The sequence below is a fragment of the Ammodytes marinus genome (genome assembly GCF_949987685.1).
Source record: "Ammodytes marinus genome assembly, chromosome: 15".
Lineage (NCBI taxonomy): Eukaryota > Metazoa > Chordata > Actinopteri > Uranoscopiformes > Ammodytidae > Ammodytes > Ammodytes marinus.
Genome location: NC_137219.1, coordinates 29,649,477 through 29,674,701, shown reverse-complemented (window position 1 = coordinate 29,674,701; position 25,225 = coordinate 29,649,477). Strand labels below are relative to the sequence as shown.

Sequence of the window (25,225 nt, the reverse complement as noted above, 5' to 3'; positions counted from 1 at the left end):
GAAGAGGGCGTTGCCAAGCAACGTGTACAGAATTTCACGGGAGCGAACTAGACTGCAGTGTTTACTCCTAAATGGATGAGCGGTACTAAAACAAAGTTTGCTTCAACATCATCAGATGACCATTATTCATCTGAAATAGTCATTATTTACAACAACATAAACACATTACCTCATCGTGATCCATACAAACTACCGTCTCTCGTTCATTCGCTTTCTGTGAGGACACGGAATCTTTCAGCTCCGTGCGAGTTGTTAGTGAACCTGCATCAACTCATTGCAATCAGGTGTGTGTAGCACTGACTGGCATTAGTTGATGCTCTCGCGGGGCCGAAAAGAGTCCGTGCCCTCACTCTTTCAACACACGGACATGCACCTTATTGCGTCCTAAGCATTTGACACTCGCGCGGCCGGCACGCGCTAGAAAACAGCTTTACGACAGCCTGCGTCGTAAAAATACTACCGCTTTTGTCCAAAGGGGCCGCCAACGGACAAAGTTACTCGTAGTGGCTTTAAGGCAGCGGTCAAGAAAACCTTTTTGCTTTGCTTTATGCTGCTCTCGCCTTTTTATCTCTTTCCCTCTTTAATTAGCCCACACCTAGGCCTACACAAACGTTGATTCTCACACATTTTATGTACAAGTCCAAGTGATGGGCAATTCTGGTGCCGACTAGTAAGGCAGCGGACGTTGAAATGTTTAACCGACTATGTGCGTCCCTAATAAATTGACGTGAGGATCCCCGTCTGCGCGCTTGCTAGTGCGCATGTAGACTCATTAGCATGTGTACTGTACTTGATAATGGATGGCCTACTCAAACTAGCAAAACGATCAAGACTTTAGGGGGCAAACGTACTCGGGCACAGTACAGATGGCCTAGTCTGCTTTACAGTATGAGTAGACATAACAATTTTTGGTTAGCTCTTCAGTAGTTTGCTTAACTTGCTGCCAAAGTCAGATAAGGGAATATATGCCATTAGAGATAAAGTAATGTTAAAAGTTTGGGTACGGCAGTCATTCACCTCTACTCGCCATCTTGGAATCTGAACTCTGCATATTTTTTATCATTAATTTGATTTTAAATTCTGCTTATTTCTTAGCTATTACATCAACCCAATTTGCCTTCAGGATGAATCAAATTATGTAACTGGATGATCACCATCTGTGTCACCATATCACAGATATCACAGAAAGTAAAGAATAATCAAGGGTATTTTTATTAATTCATCTTCAGTTTCAACAATATCATTACAAAGAAAAAACATCCTCTTCATTATATTTTTACAGTAGTAGTAGAATAATGTGTCATTGCTTCATTACAAGTGCTGGTCTTGATTTATATATTGTGTGCAGTGCAGTGTTAGCCTGGTCCTACCAGACCATCGTACTTAATTTCATTTGTACAGAGGGTCTGGAATCGCTCAATTGACAAACGTTAACTCACTTGAATGCGGATGTCTGTTTAAGTTTAAAACTATTGGATCTGCCCAGTGCCACTGTGGATCTGCCAACCATCGCATAACGTTTGGTCGCTACGTTTGTCATGCGCTGGCTTCTGACTACAACTGAAACTGGCGCATGTCATTGTTCTCAGCCACTCCCTCTGTTCACTGATTGGACCACCAAAAATCTGGCGAAGAAAACCCACTTACATACTGCAGGCCCAGACTGACTACTGAAGGGAAATGAAAATTGAGTGGAAGTACGTAGGCGGGCGGTGCCAGCCTAGTGCAGTGTGACACTGAGTTCAATCAAGTGTTATGAATCACCCGTTACAAAATAAGTTTTAACAATAACCTGCTTCTTCTTATTCAAATTGATATATCTGGGTTTGATTGGTCCTCCAGGATCTGTTCTGGCCCTGCATTCCTGTCATAATGGGTTACCATAATTATCAGCTACCAAAACACAAAGGTGGAAGTGTTTAAATGTAATACTATATTTAATTCAGATATGGGCTTTCCACCGAATTAATGAACGCCTTTAAACAGCGGCAAGAATGTCACCCTGTTCTTTCATTTTGTTTCAAGTTTTTGATCTTTGGAGCTAGAGAAATAAGTGAGCCTGGACTTAAATTATTTTTACACACACTGATAATAGCATCAAGAACTGCTATAAATGTAACATTTATTCAGATCAGAAGACCCATCCAAGTGTTGCACTGTGGTCTCTTGCCTGGTGTGAAATCTAATTAGGGATTAAAACACACCCCTTCATGGGGATGCAGGTGTGAAGGAAAAAAGGAAAAGAGGAGGAGATGGAGGATCAGGAGAGTGCTCAAAGCTCAGAAATGTTGTCTAGTGCTGCAGTTCTTAGAGGAAAAATGGTTGACAGGAACTTCTGGTTTGGAAGTTTACAAATGATAAACTGAGAATAAGTGTTTGTATTAACTTTGCTTAGCATGAAGACTGGAAAGAAGAGGAAAAAGCTTATCTGCCACTGTCTGGCAGCACCTCGCTAAACTGTGTAAAAATGACAATTGTTGGTTTTGTGCATTTTATTCAATTTGTTCATTTGAAAAATATAGAATTCCACAAGCATGATCTATTAGTTGTAAAAATGCAAAAACCACATGTATCGAAGACTGTCCATATATATTTTAATGTGAACTGCAGTGCTATGGTTTAAACTGTTAACAAAAGGAAAACATTAAATGCAGGTTTAGGGTTATGTCAATACTATCGGTGTGGCCAAGTTCCTCCCTGACCACAGATCATTGAAGTCATTATTTGTTTTATCATAAAAATGATGACTTTCATGTTGAAAGAAAGCATCTTGTACGGTGTGTGCGATTTTACAGCAATAGATTGTATATTTGATGTGTGACAGAGCAATCATTCCAGTATGGAGAGAATATACTTTTTTTTGCAACAAAACAACAAACGAAGTTATTTATTGTATATGCAAAATATATCTCAGCAGCTTAAATCAAAATATGTTTTAAAAGCCTTTAGTTCATTAATCCGTTAATACTAACGTTATGTTCAATGTGTTTAGGAGAAGAGCAGTAGTGATACTGCAGAGAAAGGTGTTTTTATATCTGGAAAGGAATGCAAGAGCAGAAAACAAGTCAAAGAAAAAAAGAAAGGGGAGGGAAGAGCATAAAGAATTTAGGAGTGGAGGAAGGACAGTATCTACCAGGGGAAAATGTTGATTACACAAAGCAAATGAACATGATTACAGCGGAAATGATTACTACTAAGATAATATTCAATCAGAACCATTATAATAATTAATAAATAGAATATCAATGATCAATTAAGATATTAATAATTGGTATCAGGATAATATCAATAATATTATTACAAATACATCTCATTTTATTATTTCTTCATGTTTTTTCTCTCAATTGAAATACATTAATCTCCTCAGTGCAGACCAATGAAGATTCAGCCTCCACTGGCTCCAGTTGGCTGTTGCATATAACATCACAGCTAATGGCCACCAGGTAGACATGCATCACTTCCTGCCCACGCCTCTTTCCTGTCCAGATAGGAAGTCCCGGCACTGCCATGGTATTCGGAAGCAAGTGACATTGAAGTCTGGGGAGAAAATATTTTGGTATGGTGTGTTTTATTTCCCTATTCATACATTGTAAAATATATGAGTAAGTGTCCTGTGACAATACAGGTGACTTGAATAAAATAAATGAGAATAAACCATACCTGCATCATAGCCGTCCAATGACCATGACGTCCACAACCTCTCCCTTATGCAGTTCCACATACTGCTCTGTCTTAGGAGGTAACATCAGCAGGCCGTTGGCGCTACGCATTGACATTAGCCTGCTGGATACCTGGTTACCTGGAGATAGAGGGACAGTAAATGCTTCTGTGTGAGAGGCTTGTGTGTGCAGTGTTTAACCTAGCTTAGAAAGGAATATATACTGCATATACAACCCTAATTCCGAAAAGTTGGGACATTATGAAAAATCTGAATAAAACAATGTGATCATTCCTTAATCCTTTTTGACATGTATTCAATAAATAACAGTGCTGATAATCTTTAATGTTGTTTGTAAAAATACACAAATATACAATTTGAAAAATTGCAACATGTTTCCAAAAAGTTGGGACAGGGGCATGTTTACGACTGTTTTACATCAACCTTTATTTTAACAACACTGAGTAAGCGTTTGGGAACTGAGGACATTAATTGTTGACATTTTGAAAGCAAAATTATTTTCCATTCTTGCCTGAAATACAACTTAACCCTTATGCCCTGTTAAAAAAAAGTTACACTGGGTCTGTTAGGTACATTTTGTGTATTTTGACCTTTAAACTGCAATAAAATTATCAAATCAATATTTTTTCCCAATTTAAAAAAAAAAAATTTCATGAAGGGGTTGTTGTTCAATTTAAGTTGTGATTTAATTAATCACATTTAAAAATGAACCCTTTAGATGCCATTTTTGAACATATACCACCAACCGCTTTTTTGAAAAATACACTAAAATTCAATAATGTATACATATTTTTTTCACTGATTATTATTAGTATCACCGGCTTACCCATCTGAATGATGGGTGAAAAAATTTACTTTGGTGCATTATTACTTTTTGTATAATGTCCAATTGAATAAAGAAGTTAGATTTCTACCATTGACTTACATTATAACGAACGTTTTTGGCACCCCCCCTTTAAATTAAAGTGAAAAAAAGTTTTTGCCTCTGATTTCCCATTTTACTGCAGAAAACACAATGCAATTTGGTAAAATGAAAGATAATAGTAAAATTTACCCATTTTATCACCTCTGTCTTTATTTCAAAATATGAGTTTTTATGATAAAAACCAATCACTAAAACGACAAAATAACATCTATTTTCATTATTGTTTTTGCTTTTCAAGGCCTTATTGACAGTGCAGAGGGGGGAGATGAAATGGGGCAGAAGGGGAATGACATGCAGAGAGCTGACCACGTGTTGGATTTGAACCCGGGTCTGCAGCGATTTTTACCAGCATCCAATAAGGAAGTGACCAAAACTGTAGTAGACCGGAATTGCCACTGGGGGTGGTACCAAGACTGGGCAATTTTTCTTTGACTCACTTGTTAGACAGGCCGTTTTCAAAGTCTTATTAAACCTATTTACAGCCTGGTCCACAAAACCATTTTAGTCTGTGTGTTTAGGTCATATCTCCATGACAACACTGAGGGGGGTGAATTTTTTTTCTATTAGGCTAGTTTTTATTCTTTTGGAGGTTAAAATGTATTGGCGAGATCTCTTGAATGACAGCTCTCCGCCCCGTTATCCCTCACTTTGCCTCGGAGGTATACGTCAGCTATCTCCCTCCCCCCGACGTGAGGCGGAGTAAAAATCTCACAAAATGGCGACGCGCACAAACCAGGATTATTGGATGCCGTGTGAATAACTGAGGTCAGCCCGGATGCTACATCCATATTATTTACTATCTATGTTCCCAACTCAAGGGGCAGCTCCTACTCGTGCATTTCAAATGCCACTGCACGCAATTGGATAGCACTACAACCAATCAGAGCAATGAACAAGGTGACGTATTAAGCCCCATTCGTTTAGCGACCAGCGGGATTAACTGTTAAATTAAACTTTCACCGTGGTCAGTCGGCAAAACAGAACATTTCTCTCACTTGCTAATTAAATATTTGAGTGTCGTCTTCCAAATCCTAAAGGGTCGAGGCCAAAAGCTCAAACAACATATCCGCAGCCATCTTTGCTGTTTACTATCACGTCTTCGACTGCGCACGCACAGCACTGTCGTAATCCGGTTACATCCGCCCCTGAGCACCATACATAGGGCTCTGGCCCGCCCATATCAGATAGAACCAATTGAAACGTAGCTCAGGATTTCTTGACATATTTAATGAGCTTCAATATAGAGTGTCCAGACCAACAGGCCCAGCAAATTTAATTTGGCGGCAGGTCTGGATTTCCATCATAATGCCCCACATTTTTTCAATGGGAGACAGGTATGGACTGCAGACAGGCCAGTCTAGTAACCGCACTCTTTCCCTATGAAGCCAAGCTGTATTAAGACATGCAGAACGTGGCTCGGTATCGTCTTGCTTAAATAAGAATGGACGTCCCTGAAATAGACATTGTCTGGATGGCAGCATGTTGCTCCAAAACCTGTAAGTACTTTTCAGCATTAATGGTGCCTTCATATATGTGCAAGTTACCAATGCCATGTGCACTAAACCACCCCCATACCATCACAAACGCTGGCTTTTCAACTTTGTATTGGTCACAATCTGGATGGTCCTTTTCCTCTGGAGCCCGGAGGACACAACGTCCATGATTTACAAAAACTATTAGAAATGTGACTCGTCAGACCAGAGCACACTGTTCCACTTTGCGTCAGTTCATCTCAGATGAGCCCAGGCCCAGATAAGTCTGCTGCATTTTTGGATGCTGTTTTTATATGGCATTCACTTTGCATGGTAGTCTTATCTTGCATTTGTGGATGTAGTGACAAACTGTTTTTACTGACAATGGTTTTCTGAAGTGTTCCATGGCCATGTAGTAATATCCTTTATAAAATCATTTACATTTTTAATGCAGTGCCACCTTAGGTCAAGGGCATCACATTTTAATTTTGGACCTTGCCTCTTAACTGCAGAGATTTCTCTGGTTTCTCTAAATATTTTAATTATATTATGGATTGTAGATCGTGAAATAAACTGTCGACTGTTTTCCTCTGCAGTTCTTCCCAAAATGGTGAGCCTCACCGAATTATTGCTTGTGAACACTGAACTTTTACGGGATGCCCCTTTATATACTAAATGACTATATGAATATCACCTGTTACCAGTTAACATGTTCATATGTGTAACATTCTACGGCTTTCCGAATCTTTTAATGCCCGTCTGAACTTTTTTGAAACATTTTGCTGGCATCAAATTGTATATTTGTGTATATTTACAAAAAAAGACAATAAAGTTGATCAGTTTAAACAAATACATATCTATTTGTAATGTTATTTATTGAATACATGTCGAAAAGGATTAGGAAATTATCACATGCAACTTATAGTTAACTTACAGTTAGTTGAATAGATGTTACTTAACTGTTGAGATAGTTCTGTTGAATGTCAACTCATTCACTGTTGACATGCAACTGCATATCTACTGATGGCTTGTTGAGTGTCAACAGTGGACTATCAAACTAAAGTGTTACCCAATTTTTTTTCCTAACGTTACAACTTTTTCGGAATTGGGGTTGTAACTGTTTAGACATAAGGGATTTAAATCTCTATAGGAGCCATGGTGCTCTTAACATTAGGGTATGGATAATTTTGGACATGCCACTTTTTGTTCAAATGTAAATAAAAGCTGAAAAGTATTTTTTTTTTCACAATGATGCCTCTTGTACATTGTCTTATTATCTTCTGGGAGAAGCCTGTGTAATTTCCAATCAAGAAAAAGCTTGCTGGTTTCATAAAAGTAGCTTTAAGTCAAAATTTGCCAGGGGTATGAATAATTTTGGTTTTGACTGTTATTCTCCATATTTATAGCTGTGAATGCTTTCAGCATTTACAGCTTATTAAATTCTACATATAGTGTGAATGCTGGAGCATCGAGCATTCACACCTTTGTTGTCCTAATCTTTATTTACAAAGAGATATTGGGGAGATTTGAGCTTCCAAGCCAAATGGTGTCCAACCAACTAAACCACATAGACATATCCCCTAACTCAGAGCCTACTGAACAACGTTTTCAAGACTTTCCCCTCATTTTAGACCATACTTATACTATTTCAAGTAGGGGAGAGTGGCCTAAGTTGTGCATTTTGGAAGTTGTGCCACCCCTTGTTTCTAGAAAACCGTGGAAGAAATTGGAAATGTGACCACATATTTAAGAAGAGCCATTCATTTGACTCATCCTGTAAAGAAGGGAGACACAAGGAATAATATATAAGCACATTTAAGCTCAAAAAACTGTGTTTTGCCTTTCAAAGTAAAATTTCCACGATCAAGGTTTTTTGATTATTGTGTCTGAACAATTATAGACAAGTTTGAAAACATTTGACACATGTTTTAGTGCTTTGGTATGCTACATTTTGAGTCTATACAGTTAGCACAATGTCAGCCCTAAATTGCTGCATCATGCTTATTAACCAAATTTCTGGGATTGGGGTGATTTGTGCCAAAGGGCCTGGGTGAGTTATAAGTAAGTAAGTAAGTAAAATGTATTTATAAAAGCACATTTATGACAGTTTGCACTGTCCAAAGTGCTGTACATAGTGCATTCAGTAGGTAAACAATGAAGGTAAAATAACAATAACCAAAATAAAAGACGTAAAGCCCATACATCCACATAAACACAGATAGTAGTGCAGAGGTAAGATAGTTAATGGGGAGGAAACACCATGGTGTACAGATGGGTTTTGAGCCTTGATTTAAAGGCAGAAATGGAGGGGAATCACATTTGTCAGGTGGCAGTTGGTTCCACAAGCACGGAGCAACTAGTGCAAAGTACATTTCTGAGAGTTGTGCCAGTGGCATGGCTGTATACGCTGGTCACCAAAAGAAAGTGATTGTCTACAGTAGCTCAGAAGAGAGTGACATCTCAATTCCACTTAACGACACCACTGATGAGAGTTCAGATGGCCAGAAAGATGATGGTGACTTTGTCATTGTGAGCTTTGCAGGTAAAACCATTAGATCTGCTAGGCCTTGTTTAAGAAAATTGTCCTTCAATCTTTGTCAACTATTTACTTTATTTACTTTAAATACACCTTAAATAAGTGATTGTCTAATGGATTTGTCTTGCATTACAGTTTATGAGATATATATCAATGGCACAATTCACCCCAGGGTATTCTCTCCAACCGCACAACTTACACCACACCGGGGGCAAGTTGTGCATCAAGACAACTTTTTTTCCGAAAGTTATATTTCTTCAACAGTTTATTCCAGATCCAAAGTTTTTATTGCCAGGGATGCACAACACCCTGAAATATATGTACATATTTGAGTTGGAGACTTTACTGTTAAGGCCTTACTTTAAAGTCACTTTGAGTGAAAAGTTGCACAACTTAGGCCACTCTCCCCCTATTATCAAACTTTTTGAACTGTTCATATTCATTCAGCATTTCAGCAGGAAATGCATTTTATTTATATTTTTTTATGAACATACACACTGAAAAAACAATGAAAAAAGGAATAAAAAATTAAATAAAAGATAAAATAAAATAAAATAAACAACAAACATGGCGTACTCTCTACACTGAAAATTAAAGGTAGTTGAGGTGTCAAGTATGTCAGTACTGCGCAGTGTTGGGAACTTTACTTTAAAAAAGTAATTAGTTATAGTTACTCACTACATTCCAAAAAGCAACTGAGTTAGTAACTGAATTACTTTATAATAGAAGTAACTAGTTACCAGGGAAAGTAACTATTTGCATTAGCCTACTGTAAAAAAAAAATTGCTATATGTCAAAGACTTTGGATTTCAGTTGAAATGAGTAGAACAGACAGGTACTTGTAGGATACATAACCTTCAATATTTATTTATTGCACATCAACAGACAGCAAGAGGTTTATCCTGCACTTCAAGTATTTTGTTCTCAACAAAAGTAAACATTCTTTGACCTCAATGAATTTGAAATAGGCTAGTGCTTATATCTCCACCTTTGTAGTAGAGGAAACTGGTGGATGTAGGCCTACCGTGATGATCTGCTAGTATCACTAATATTCACTTCAGGGGTGTCGGCCAAAACACCACTTAAGGCCAAAAACGTCAGAATATGAAGCATGAGACGATGAGGAGGAATAAGAATTTACCCGCTGTTTATTTCCTTATTTAACATGCACAGCAGCATACCGATCCCGGGAAAAAGAACAATATCTTACACTCCGCTCGTGATGATGACACGTTAAACAGCTTTTGCGACCTGCGAATCGCGGCTGTTCAATAACGTGCATAAATTATAATAGAGATCGGGAAACTCCAAGCACTTAGGCTACTCACAAGGGTGATGCAAACAAACACAGGGAAAGCACGTTTCAACCGTGGATTGATAGGTGGGTACTGCTGCAAGTTGCACGCTCACAAAATAGAGAGAGAAAGAAAAAGAAACTTCACTAAACAGGCGCTCCGGCTGACTGACGTCACGGCCGCTAATTGACAGTTATAATGTCATCCACATTGCATAAAACACATCTTAAAACATTATAAGAAATAACAATCACTTATCTCGTTGTTAACCCACCCGGTCTCCTTACTAGCAGTTTGTGTAGAATGGAGCCAGGGGTGCGTTCAGATTACACAGTTTATTCAATCAATTCATAGTAACGCACCGCATTTAACGTTCAGTAACGATAACGGCGTTGTAACGACGGAAACAGTAACTAGTTAGATTACCCCGTTACTGAAAAAATAACGGCGTTACCTTACGCCGTTATTTTAAACAGCGTTATTCCAAACACTGGTACTGTGATATAGTCAAGGAAAGGCTGCCATATTTTATTAAACTTCTTTGCTTTCCCTGAAATCTCATATCCAATTTTCTCCATATATAAAGTACTAGAGAACTCAACATGAGACAGATGTCAAAACAGGGGGCTATCAGTTTGTTCCAAACCTTAAGAATTTTTTTCACGATCACCATCCCATACTGGATCGACAGAACTTTCCAATGACTAATAGTCCAGGCAAAATAGCGTTTTTCGACAGACAAATTGTAAAAGAATTTTTTTCAGCTCAGATAATTTCTATGAGGTGTCCAGAACAACATACTAAAAGTCCTAAGAAATCCTAGTTGAGGAAATATGTTTAATTCTCATCAATCCGAGATGTGTGCCAATAAGGCGAGACACCAATAAATCCCAATAGGGCTATTTTTTCCTTTAGTCCTATCAAAATGAAACTTTACACAATGAAAGTATCCATGACAATGAAAACATTTTGTATTACAAGTTTCTTTGAAAATTAATTGTAATATGCAAATGAGCTATACACTAATCGTACACGCCCAAAATAAACCCAAATAGGCTTAATTTTTTCCTTTACTCCTACCACAATAAAACTTTACATAGTAAAAGTATACTAGAAAAGTCACTTTTTTTGTATTACAAGTTGCTTTTTAAATGCATTTGAATATGCACATGAGCTCCACACTTATTGAATATCCAATCATCCTACTGCCAATGGGTGATGGCGATGCTGTTTTTAGACTGGCCTCTAACCTGAAAAACTGCCTGGCTTACCTGCCAGGGGTATAACAGGTGCCTCTCATGAATTAGATTAACCCCTCCCTTAGCTAGTGTAATTTTTTACTTTTTTCAGTGCCATTCCCTTTCCTATGCCAAATAGACGAGACTGAAATGGCATGGATAGAGGAGATTGTCACACACCATGGGACCAAGTAACTCCTTTGTCTACTTTATGCACCATACAGTGCTGCTTGAAAGTATGTGAACCCCTTGAGCCTTTATGAATTTTATTTATCAATACCAGTATTTTTAAATGAAATAACAGATTTTTGTTTATCAATTAAACATTTTTCTTTTCCAGAAATCAATTGTTAAAACAGATTTAAAAAAATTATTTGCCAACTTTTGTATGTGAAAAAGTTTGTGAACCCTGAGCTGCATTGGTAATCAGGTGGGCCAAATTTGTGATGAAATGGACCAATGTTATAAAGAAATTGGGTGGCACTAGATAAAACAGAGATCAAACCAGGTCACTGTAGGCCCACCAAAGTGAACCCATACAGATCAGACTTGCCAAAAGGGAAAGACAATCTCAGAGGATCTCAGGAAGAGAGATGTGATGTTGCACATTTGTCTGGGGACAGCTATCAATTAATTTATTTGGTTCTTGTGCCATAAACAGCTTGTGTGCATTAAGATCAGCATGATGAAACAAGAGTACTAGCAAGTCTGTGTCATCACCTACTGAGACTGTGTCTTTTGTTCTGGCAGAGGCAATGGCAGTTTGGACAATGAGCACATCTGCATCGTGCTTTGTATGGTTTGTGATACACCATTTTTTGTCTTACAAGTTTCTTTGAAAATGAATTTTAATATGCAAATGAGCTATACACTTATCAAATATAGGCTATCCGCATAGGCTTAATTTGAACCTTTACTCCTACCACATTAAAACTTTACACAATGAAAGTCTACATGAAAAGTAAAACATTTGTATTAGAAGTTAACTTATAATGGTCAAGGCTTTCCAGAAGGGGTTGGTCGAACGTCAGAACAGGGGTCACATCATACTGCAGAGCTTGAGTTGCCACAAACCTCAATGTTGAGTATATGCAGGATTCATCACTGGGATCAAGATCAATCATTGGAAGGAATGTTACTGAAGCTCTCCCAGGGTGTTCATCTAGAAGATGCAGGATCTGCATCATACCAGACCATGATGGCCTTTGAGAGTGAAGGAGGAGGGTTGTCTTCCACAAAACATCCAGCTGTGATGTTTTGTTATCTGCTGGCAACAGAGCCAGTGGCTGATACTCAATAGGTTCACGTATAGGAGGAATCATAAAGTACTGAATGTGTATGCGACCAACTGCAGCAATATCTGCAGCAGTCACTTGGATCTTTAAAAGAAAAAATGAAGCCTATGCGGATATATTTTGGGTAGCCTATATTTGATTAGAGTATAGCTAATTTGCATATTAAAATCAATTTTCAAAGATAAAAATGGAATATCACAAACCATGCAAAGCACGATGCAGATGTGCTCATTGTCCAAACTGCTATTGCCTCTGCCAGAACAAAAGACACAGTCTCAGAAGGTGATGACACAGACTTGTCAGAACTCTTGTTGCATCATGCTGATCTGAATGCACAGGAGCCGTTTATGGCACAAGAACCAAAGAAAGCAACAAAAACCAGACGGATATGGTGCATAAAGTAGACAAAGGAGTTACTTGGTCCCAAGGTGTGTGACAATCTCCTCTTTCTCCATGCCATTTCAGGCTGTGATTCTACGTCTCGTCTATTTGGCATAGGAAAGGGAATGGAACTAGCCTGGAAATCCAGACCTGCCACTAGGCGCTGGCAAGTTAAATGTGCTGCGCCTGTTGGTCTGGGCACTCTCCATTGAAGCTCATTAAATATGTCAAGAAATCCTGAGCTACATTTCAATTGGTTCTATCTGATATGGGCGGGCCAGAGCCCTATGTATGGTGCTCTGGGGCGGACGTAAACGGATGACGACAGTGCGCCGTCGAAGCCGTGATAGTAAACATCAAAGATAGCTGCGGATATGTTGTGTGAGTTTGAGACTGCTTTGGCCTCGACCCTTTACAATTTGGAAGACGGCACTCAATCTTTCATTAGCAAGTAAGAGGAATATTCTGTATTGCAGACGACCACGGCAAAAGTTAAATTTAACAGTTAATCCCGCTGTTCGCTAAATGAACGGGGCTTAATACGGCACATTGTTCATTGCTCTGATTGGTTGTAGTGCTATCAAATTGCGTGCAGTGGCATTTGAAGAGACAAATCTAATTCATGAGAGGCACCCCTGGCAGGTAAGCCAGGCAGTTTTTCAGGTTTGAGGCCAGTCTAAAAGCAGCATTGCCATCACCCATTGGCAGTAGGATGATTGGATATTCAATAAGTGTGGAGCTCATGTGCATATTCAAATTCATTTAAAAAGAAACTTGTAATACAAAAAAAGTGACTTTTTAAGTATACTTTTACTATGTAAAGTTTTATTGTGGTAGGAGTAAAGAAAAAAATTAAGCCTATTTGGGTTTATTTTGGGCATGTACGATTAGTGTATAGCTCATTTGCATATTAAAATTCATTTTCAAAGAAACTTGTAATACAATTTTTTTTTATTTTCATGGATACTTTCATTGTGTAAAGTTTCATTTTGATAGGACTAAGGGAAAAAAATAGCCCTATTGGGATTTATTGGTGTCTCGCCTTATTGGCACACATCTCGGATTGATGAGAATTAAACATATTTCCTCAACTAGGATTTCTTAGGACTTTTAGTATGTTGTTCTGGACACCTCATAGAAATTATCTGAGCTGAAAAAAATTATTTTACAATTTGTCTGTTTTTTGGCCCAAAAATGGGTTACTTTGCCTGGCCTATAAGGGTGTATTCACACTGGGAAAGTCCGCTAGTTCACTTGCTTTGGTCCAGACCAAATAGAGTTTAGATTTTTTTTATTTGGTTTGGTCCACTTTCATATTGCCCCTTTTGCAAGTGAACCAGCATTACGAAGCAAAACCACACATGATCTGAGGTCATTCATTCATTGGACAGACATTCTAGGGTGGAGAGAAGCAGGAAGCACGAAGTAAAAACTGCGAAATATATCATTGATATAATATGGGGTTAAAAATAATGAAAAGGCCTATAAATAAAGGAGAAAAACATCAAATTATTGTTGTTTCATATGGTTATAATATGTAGCCCTATGACAATGCCACGTTATGTGACTTGTAGCCTACGATGTGAAACATCATTTTTACTGTATTTTTTTTGCTGCTGGACGTGCGGCTCGTGAGAAGAATAGGCTCAAGCTGACACTGATTTAGCTGTGCAGTTCAGCTCCAAACTGACACGGGGATAGTATTGACGGTCCCGTACATGGGAAGCAAAAAAAAAACACATACTTCTTGCGCAGCGTGAACCTGCTGGCACTGTGCGGGAGACGCTCCCCTCTCCTTCATCTGATCGCTGAACACATTCAGCATTTTTACGCGTCCTCTCAATCAAATGTAATATATTGTTCTGGGATCCCGGTCAAACCACAACTTATCGTCCTAACAATGGCGACAACAACACTTTTCCATAATGTGAAGCTGACGGCAATTTATTAAAAAAAGAAAAGAAAGAAAAGGCACAGTGCCTCCTGCATTTGGGTCAGATCGAGTCAAATTCACACCACAAACGAACTGCAGCAGAGTGCGTATGGAAGCGCACCGAGACCACCTCTTCAGATGAGTCTTGGAGCGCTTGTTTGGTCCGCCCCTGAGTGCGATTGCTGTATTCACACCTGCCTGAAAGATGCGCACCGAAGGCGGAAGTGCATCTGAGTTTGTTTCAGCCGAACTAAACACGGCATGTGTGAATACACCCTTAAAGTATCTATTTGTTGTGACAAGCCTAGAATGGCCATTTCTGGGTTGGGATGGAGGATGTGGCAATAGACATCTTAATAACAGCGAAACACGTTTGACCAGAAATTGTGGAGTCTGGAACAGAACGAAAACTTATGAGCCAGGGTTCCATCAGAGTGTTTGCACCTAATGCAAAGTGGTGATGAGGAGGGATAGAATGAATGTTATTACACACACAAATAATGGAGCCGATGTACAACCTTATATACTGAATAAATTGGTGCCTCGAGCAAGAGCGTATGCTGCGAAGACCCTTAGCCCAAACATCTTCTGAAATTTCTACTCCTATTTCGCTCTCCCAGGACTCCCTCAGATGCTGTGTGGACGGGGCAGTGTGATCGCAACAAATTTCCAAACTTAGAGACTAGTTTTTTTGGTATCAGGTTTAGTTATCAGTAAGGACAGGAGTTAAACAGGAGGATTCTCTCTGAAAAGCTAGGTTTTGACATCTGCCCCACTTCGCAAAAAGCCTAGTCTGCTCTGATTAGTCAGAACTACATGGGCGTGCATGCACCGCCCTGCTCATTTGCTCTATACCTGCCTATATGGGCGTGGCACCAGCCGTCTGTCAGATTTATATAGGTAAATCCCATTGAGACCGGAGATTCTTATACAAGGGAGACCTGTTCCCATTCCAACGTTACAATACACACACACACTCATACACTGATAGCAGGCTAACTATCAACATTCACACGAGGCAAGGTGGGGTAAAGTATCTTGACCAAGGACACAACAACCATGACAAAAGTGGCAGGGCGGGGATCGAACCGCCAACCCTTCGATCATTGGCCGACCCACTCTACCACCTGAACCGATACAGCATGGAAAACAATGTAACCAAGTTTAGCTTCATTTCTACCGCAAATATCAGCACACTAACCAGTTCTAAACCAAAACCTTTACAACTGAACCTGTTCAGGCAGGAGTCTGAGCTGAAAACTGTGAAAATGGCATCAAGATTTCTGGTTTCCCTGACATTCTCCTCAGGTAAATACAGTTTAAATATGTCACAGTCAATAACACAATAGGAGCTAAGTATTTATGCATAAACTCTCAAAACTGGTAACATACAAAAGTATTCTCAGCACTTCAATATTTCCACATTTCGTTATGTTACAGCCTGGAATAACGCTAGCTGTACCCTGGCTGTAACGAGTGGTTGTTTGAGTTACTGTTGCCTTTCTATTATGTTGAACCAGTCTGCCCATCCTCCTCTGACCTCTGACATCAACAAGGCATTTTCGTCCACACAACTGTCGCTCACTGGAAAACATTTCGGGACATTCTCTGTAAACCCTAGAGATTAGGGCTGTAACGATACGAAAACTCACGATTCGTATCACGATTTTTTACCCACGATTCGATACATACAACGATTTTTGAAGTTCGATTTTATTTAAATAACATTTATAATAACATTGAACTTAATGTTACATTTAATAACAAATAACCTGAACAGATTTGAGCACAATGAACAATATAAGCAACATGAATAAATAAATAACCAAAGATATACCATTTCTCTGTTCTCTGTAACAAAATAATACTGTTGAAAAATCAAATATATTGAACTGTGCTGTAAACCACCAAAAATAAAGTTAGAAAACAAATAAACACTTAACAGCTACAGCTTCCTTCACCAAACCTTTTACCCAAAACTTAGGCCTAAAAAAATAAAAAAATAGATTTTGACTTCTCACATCACGATGCGGGATCGTGGCTCTGTGTATTGCGATTCTCGGTTCGATACACATATCGTTACAGCCCTACTAGAGATGGTTGTGAGTGAAAATCCTAGTAGATCAGCAGTTTCTGAAATACTCAGACAAGCCCGTCTGGCACCATCAACATTGCCATGTTTAAAGTCACTTACACCCCCTTTCTTCCCCATTATGTTGCTTGGTTTTAACTCCAATAAGTTGTCCTGTCCAGGTCTACATGCCCAAATGCATTGAGTTGCTGCCATGTGATTAGCTGATTAGTTATATGTGGTAACAAGAAATTGATGAGGTTTACCTAATAAAGTCGCCGGTGAGTGTATATCAAAACATGAACAAGTTATGAGAGCAGACTCTATGGCTGAAAAGCTGCTAAATAAGAATGTCATTGAATTTTGGAAAGGGGTGAGAACTCTATAAACAGGAGCAATACCTTGTTACCTAGTACAATAGAGGGAGTCTCTGGAGCTGATAAAATCGCTGAATTGTGGAGGCAGAATGACCCGGCTTTATTCAATTGTGTTAAAAGTAGTGCTGTCAGTTTAACGCGTTATTAACGACGTTTACACAAACCCATTTAAACGGCGTTAATTTTTTTATCGTGAGATTAACACTCTTTTTGTCTTAACGAACGGTGTAGTGTTTTCACATGCTGTTGCAACAACTAGTAATGTTAGAAACACGCCAACACCACAAACTACACATCTAGCTCGCAGTTAAGTTACTGTTAATTCAAACTGAACATTTCCTACAGCGTAACTTCACATTAAAATCATTTAACTGGTAAAATGGCTAAACGTCAAGTCAATTTTGACTTTTATTTTGAAACAGAAACCTGAACATAGCGCTTCCTAGCCTCGCTGCACTGCCTTCACTGGTCACACACGGAAGAGAGTCATCTGTGTGTGAATCTGGTACTACGTGGTGAAAGAACAGAAAAGAAAGCTTTTCATTTTCAATAGGACTACTTGCAACACTGTGCACACACCGAAAGCTTAATTTAAGTAGGTGGCAGAGGGCATTGACCTGGTTAAAAGAACATGACTTAAAGCGGCTACGAGTAACATTTAAATATCTTTTAAACAGCCTCATGTTTCCTCTGATAATCATAAATGACCTTTAACAGCAAACGAGACCATCAGTGCAAAGAAAGACGTTTTTAAATAGTTTTTATTACTGCTTTTGGTCTGGTCGCACACCCAGTCCGATTTTCGGTTCGCTCGTGCAGGCTCTATGGTCACATATCCATATTGGTCGCAGATTTCAGTGTGGCGCAGCAACGTGATTTGAGAAGCCTATCCCTCCAGGTGAGGGAAGGGGAGTGGGAGCCTTGTTTGAGACAGTTATTTGTCGTCATAATGACTGATAACGGGGCTGAACCATCAAAGGAAAAAAAAGAAAATGTAATGAAGAAAAGCTAAAAGGGAGAGTGATGTAGGCTACGGGCGGGACAAGGGCGTTGCCAAGCAACGTGTATACAATTTCACGAGAGCGACACTAGACTGCAGCGTTTACTCCTAAATGAATGAGCGGTTGGTACTAACATAAAGTTTGCTTTGCTTCACCATCATCAGATAACCATTATCTGAAATAGACATTATTTACATCAACAACACAAACACATTACCTCATCGTGATCCATACTAACTGCCGCCTCTCGTTCATTCGCTTTCTGTGAGGACACGTCTTTCAGCTCCGTGAGAGAGAGTAGTTAGGTGACGCTGCTGCATCAACTCATTGCAATCAGGTGTGTGTGGCACTGTCACTGACTGGCATTAGTTGATGCAGTCAGTGTCAAAACCACTCTCACGGAGCCGAAAAGAGTCCTCACACTTTCAACACACGGACATGCACTATATTGCGCCCTTCTCAGTTCACACTCGCACGCCTGGCACGCGCTAGAAAACAGCTTTGCGACAGCGGGCGTCGTAAAAATACTACCGCTTTTGTCCAAAGGGGACGCCAACGTGCCATCTTACTCGTAGAGGCTTTAAGCCAGGATTTTGATATCGATGGCTTTGGTCAGCCAATCCGACTAGACCGTGACGCACAGCTGACTAGGAAAACACAGGGGGGCGGGGTCTGCTTTTATGTGAACCCTCGTTGGTGTAAGACATAGTGAGGGAATCTATATGTACCCCTAATATTGAACTTTTATCTATTTCATTGCGTCCGTTCTACTTGCCACGGGAAATCCCACAAATATTTATGACGGTGGTTTACATTCATCCTGAATTAATTGAGATTCTTGAATATAAAGTGCATTATAAATCAAATGTATTATTATTATTATTATTATTATTATTATTATTATTATTATTATTATTATTATTATTATTATTATTATTATTATTATTATTATTATTATTATTATCCTCGAGCCAATATGGAGGAAGCAAGATCCACCATTGTGAAGCTTGTGCACTGTTTACATAGCATTTCCCCAGATGCCCCACATTTTATTCTTGGTCATTTTTACCAGTATGTAACCTGTCCAACTAGGTATGGTAAAGTGCTTGATTTATGCTATGGCACCATAAAGGCAGCCTATAAATCATATGCAATGGCACCATTAGGCTCCTCCAACCACAACTGCATCTTTCTTGCCCCGGTCTACCAATCAGCCCTCAAAAGAGGGAAAGTTGAGCGCAGGGAGGTGTCTGTGTGGACTGATGATGCTACCCGTGAATTAAATGGTTGCTTCCATGGTACCAATTGTCTTTCGAGATACTTGTAGTGACTTAGATGAACTGACTCTCACTGTATCAAGCTACATTACCTTCTGTGAGCAAATGATAATTCCTAGGACAATTAAAGTGTACCCTAATAATAAGCCCTGGGTTAGTAAATCCCTCAAAATTTGCCTCAATCAAAAAAAAATTGCTTTCCACCAAGGTGACATTATAACCAACAGAGAGATGCTCAGAAGCTTGTGAAAAAGGAAATAAAGCTAGCCTAAATGCGCTTTAAAGACAAGGTAGAGGATAAACTTCAGAATGGGGACTCTCGCTCAGCCTGGAAAGGGATCAAATCTATGCTAGGCATTCAAGGTAAAGAGAAAAGGGGTGTCTAACCCTGAAAGGTCTAACTTCACTCTGGCAGAGGAGTTAAACAAATTTTACCTGAGATTTGATTCCCATGACTTTAGTAATGAATTAGATGAATTCAGAGGTATTTCAGAGGGCAGTCACATTCAGATAAACAAAGCAGATGTTTGGAGAACACTTGAAAAGACAAATGTGAGGAAAAGTCAAGGGCCTGACAATATCAGTGGAAAACTGCTTAAAAATTGTTCCCTGTTTTTGAGTGAGATTTTAACCTATATTTTCCAGCTCTCCTTATCCAGTAACACCTCCGTCCACTTGGGTTGTTTAATGATAGAATTCCTTTAACACCCATGCTATGGAAAAAATCAATGGTTGTCCCCTTAGCCAAGTGTTCATCACCAAAGGAGTTGGGTGATTATCGTCCAGTGGCCCTCACTTCTTTGGTAATGAAGGGTTTTGATTTGTTTTTAAGAGAAGCTTATTGGCAGTGACACAGAGTGTGGTAGACCCTCTCCAATTTGCCTATCAGGGAGGAAAGGGGGTAGATGACGCCATAGCTACTTCGCTGGATTACATTGTTGGCCACCTGGAGGGCAAGAAGACACATGCATGCTTATGTTTCATAGATTTCTCGTCAGCGTTCAACTGCATGCAACCCCATAGGGTCTCTAATATACCCGGCATTGACTTTGGCAATGTATGTTGGCTTGTTGACTTCTTGACAATGAGGTCACAAAGAACTCGTGTTAATGACACTTTGTCTGATGCCCTGATGTGTTCCAATGGATCCCCACAAGGCTGCGTTTTGTCGCCCTTGCTATTTGTGCTCTACACTAATGACTGCCAGATAGTGTTGTTTTTGGCGGCCTGTTTTAAGTTTAGTTTTAGTCCAGTCTTTGTGTCAAATTGTCATTTCAGTTTTTATTAGTCTTAGTCACGTTTAAACTCTTTTTAGTCTAGTCAAGTTTCAGTTGACTAAAAGTCTGAGCATTTTAGTCTTCTCTTAGTCAGAATTATCTGGGACTATTTTTGTCTAGTCTTAGTCAACAAAAGCTGATGACATTTAAGTCTAGTCTTAGTCAATGACATTTGTATTTTAGTCTTTTTAGTAATGCACTTATACCCAGTTAATATAGTACAATTACCTAGTATAGTACAGACAAAATCAAAATGTTCTTTAAGTCCCCCATTTCACAAGTCAAACAAGGTTATCTTATCTTATTATATTATTTTTACCTTATAGACTCAAGAATACATGCAATTCCAGACACGGAAGACGCTCTGATTTAATTTACATCATATTTATTTGAGCTACCAAACATGAAAGAATGCCGGATTCCTCAACCTGAACAGCAGTCTGGTGGAGCTCGGACAGCTTCTCTTTGTGTTTCAAAATCTCCTGTCTAATGACGTACATTTATATAAAATAAATAGGCCTAAATAAAATAGCTTCAAATGACAATGCCAGAAAAAATTGACATTACATTCAAGTTTAATTAAGAAAAACGAGGTGCTTGAATGCTAGAGCTACAATAACATAATAACAAAGTGCAAATAAATTTTTTTAGTTTTTTTTTTTTTTAGTGTATGACTTGTATTGCTTGTAAACTGAAGTCAGATTTTGTATTACAAGATATAACACAAATGGTTTGAACCATGCGATTGGTAGCACAGACGGCATACAGTGGAATTTGTTGACAGAACTTAATACATGGCACTTTGAAAATCCTATGTAAATCACGGCATTCTACAGGTCTGTTATTTCCAGCAAGACCGCTGTCAAGGGTATAATGACCGTTGCTAAGGACCTACGTCATAGTTTTGATGGATAGACGTCCACAAACAGGGCTACTACTCCTTCAGAAAACAATGGAATACTTTTTCAACATTACTTTGCATACATGTATCAGGAGAGCAGGGAACACAGGAGTCATGGTTAATGTCCGACAGGAATCCAGTCAAGACGACGCGAGTACGTTTGGCCGCATATTGACAGTTAGCCTAACTTCAGGCTGCAGCCCGCAATGTAAATGTTCAGCAGTCATTTTCTCTGTGTTATTGATTTTGGGGGATAATGCTTTGTTAGCTTCTATATTGCCGCGAGTGGGGATTGAGGAAGTAACGTCACCTGCTAACTTCCTGCTATTTCAAAATAAAAGACAACTCACATTTGTCTAGTTAAATGCTTCACTACCAGTGAAATAACATTTCGTGTCCTCTCATTTTTGTCAATGAACATGAAAAGATATTTTAGCAGAGTTTTAGTTTTTGTAAACTACATTTAGTCCCGTTTTTATTCGTCAACAATAAAGCATTATATATTTGATTATAGTCTTCGTCACATGACCACCATTTAGGTTGCGTCTCGTCTCGTTTCTGTCACGTGATAAAGGTTCGTTGACGACGATATTTTGTCATACATTTCGTTGACAAAAACAACACTAATGCCAGAGTACCTTTGAGTCAAGGACCATTATTAAGTTTGCCGATGATTCAGTTATAGTCAGTCTCCTGCAGGACCATGAGGTGGACCATTGGCCTGTCTTGGACAATTTCATCAAGTGGTGTGATAGTTCATATCTACAACTAAATGTCTCAAAGACAAAAGAAATTAAATTAAAATCGACTTCCGCCGGAATGTTACTACCACTGTAATCAGTGGCGTAGCTGTGGAGACAATCAACACATAAATACCTCGGCACCATCCTGGACGACAAATTGACTTTCGAGGAGAATATAGACTCCATCTGTAAGAGGGCCAATCAGAGGCTGTTTTTCCTGAGGAAGCTGAGGAGTTTTAATGTCGACGGATCGATTTTAAAAATGTTTTATTCATCTTTTATCGAGTCAATTTTAACATTTGGAATGATCTGTTGGTTCGGTAACCTCAGTCTGAGCAATAAGAAAAGGCTTAGAAAAATGGTCCTGTTATGTCAAAAGATCATTGGCCTTGACCTGGAACACATTGGCGATATTTACCAAGTCAGAGCCACTAGGAAGGCAAAGGCCATACTCTCAAACCCCCTACATCCTCTACATGCAGAGTTTCGACTCCTGCCACTAGGGAGGAGATATACTAACAGAAAGAGGGCCAAAACAAACAGATATCTAAAATAATTTGTTCCCTCAGCTGTTGGCTTCCTAAACAAACTAGGGTAGTAGCTTTGTCTTTCTTAAGCAATGTAAATTATTATATTCCATGATGTCTCCCATATACTTTTATGTTTTCATATTCTGTGTTTTGTATTTATTATGATTATTTGTTTGTTGTGTGACATTGTTAACTACTGAATGCAGAACAAATTGCCCCTCGGGGACAATAAAGATGTATCAAATCAAATCAAATCAGTCATTCATTTTCACTTTAATTTTTGCTATGAAGGGCGACTTGAGCCTCTACAGTGTTGGTTATTTGCACTGAGTTGGAAATAATATTTTATATATATTATATATTGCCAACAGGGATGCAGTAGGAATCACAACCATTGCCTTATTTGAAGCTATTGCACAATTATCTGTAAATAAAGCAAGGGGCTCAGATGAGATCACTGCAGAGCACCTTAAGTTTGCAAGACCGAAAGTGGCCGCTCTACTTGCCATATGTTTCACTGGCTTTATGACACATGGGCTTTTGCCCGACTCTATGTTAGCTGTAACTCTTGTGCCTGTCATTAAGAACAAAGCAGGCAAGATTGAGAGCATGGAAAATTATAGGCCAATCACGATTTATCTGACCAACTGAATGGCTGTAGAACGGGCTGTATGATTGCCATCACTGTGATAAACCATCGTATTTCTTTAGAGCATATTGCACTCCCCTGTATACGAGAAGCCCCTGACTGCAGCTCGCAGAAGGAGCCCACGTTGAGGGGGCGGGGACTAAGCCCACATTGAGGGGGCCGGCACATAGAGGGGGCCGGCACTCAATGCCTGTCTGTCACTCTCACACACATTCACTCGAGGAGTGAGTGTCGCTCGAGCCCGAGCCTCAAGGAGGCTAATGCTAGCGCTTAAGCTAGCGGGAGCCCACGTAGAAGGTAATTTGTTGTACAAGGCAGGGGGGGCTCTGCCTGGAGGAAGAGTGGCCCAAACGGGGAGAGTGACAGCGGGCCTGGGGTCAGAGGTAGAGCCCCGTGGTAAAAAAAATATATAGGTTTAGTGTAATTAGGCTACACTCTAGGCTACATCAACATGAAAAAAATAAATCATGGGAGCATGCTGCCACAAAAAAATTCCAATGTGTCCACTACATTATAGTTACAATATTTTTGAGATGTCAGTAAGTCATTCCATGAATCCGGTTCGATTTGGACATAGACATTTTTGAAGACAATGTATTACTTTTAATTATTGGCCATTATTGTATGCTGTTTATAACTTTTAATTATTGGCAATTATTGTATGCTGGGCACCAATTTTTTTCAACCCCGTTATGGACACTGTGGCACTTGTCTGAATATGATTATAAAATGTATTCTTAATAAAATCTAAATTTTTGTACTATTCAGATGTCCCTCACACTCATGCAATATTTGCAAATAAAGAAATTACACAACACGTCACTTTGCAGCAATACTAAAGTATGAAATGGGCCCTTTTTGTGCCAGCGATCACATCATTTTTGATCAAAGATCATATTCTTATTCTTATGATTGCCCTAAATATTTAAGACATAGTTAAACAAACAGTAGATATTTTTTATAAGCTTAAAGGAATAAATACCATAAATGCAGGTGTGACAGGGTTGAAACTAGGGTAACGGGGTTGAAAATGTTAAAGGGGTTGAGTGTAGCGAGGTTGTGATTTTTTGCTCATGATGGCTGCTGCTCTGCATGTGGTGAATAACAGGAAATCACACAATGTTTTCTATCTTTATTTCATGTAACGGGGTTGAGTTGTTGAGCTTGACGACTGCAATATCAACATTTAACTGACTGAAATATAGCTGTTAAAGGTGGTGGCAACTTGCCTCTTTCTGCTGCTGTTGTTCAAAAGGCCTCTAACATATAACATATGGAACAGTCCATTATTTTTGTATGGGTGGGAGAATGATTTGTGTAACAGGGTTGAGGGTTACAGAGGGACGGAAGTAAATATTGTGATTTTAATTTCTCATCCATGATCAGTTAAAACCTCTAAGTGTTATATGCCTGGAGAACCCTGTCCTTGTTCGGGAAGGAAATCTTTTCAGTAAGGCTTCACAAGTGTCAAGTAGCCTAGTCTACTGACAGCAGTGTGTGTCTGGAAATATTGTAAGAAATGCAATTCATCTTTTAACAATTCAAACATCTTTATTTTAAGATACTATTGTTATAGAGTCACATTTTAGGTCAGCCCTGAAACACTACACCTTGTGAAAATAAACAATATTAACATGTTAAATAG

At 39.0% G+C, this 25,225-nt stretch overlaps 1 protein-coding gene across 2 annotated transcripts in view; it reads right to left on the bottom strand.

Moving 5' to 3' along the window:
* Positions 1–1,194: 1,194 nt before the first annotated feature.
* LOC307261351 (gephyrin-like) overlaps positions 1,195–25,225 on the bottom strand; it is a 128,376-nt gene continuing 104,345 nt past the window's right edge. For both annotated transcript variants that reach the window (XM_080041869.1, XM_080041870.1), the window contains exons 23-24: positions 3,661–3,799; positions 1,195–3,537 (exon numbers count right to left, since the gene is read on the bottom strand). In XM_080041869.1, the coding sequence (XP_079897995.1) occupies positions 3,666–3,799 (134 nt within the window). In that variant the 3' untranslated portion in view covers positions 1,195–3,537; positions 3,661–3,665. The remainder of the gene's footprint in view (positions 3,538–3,660; positions 3,800–25,225) is intronic.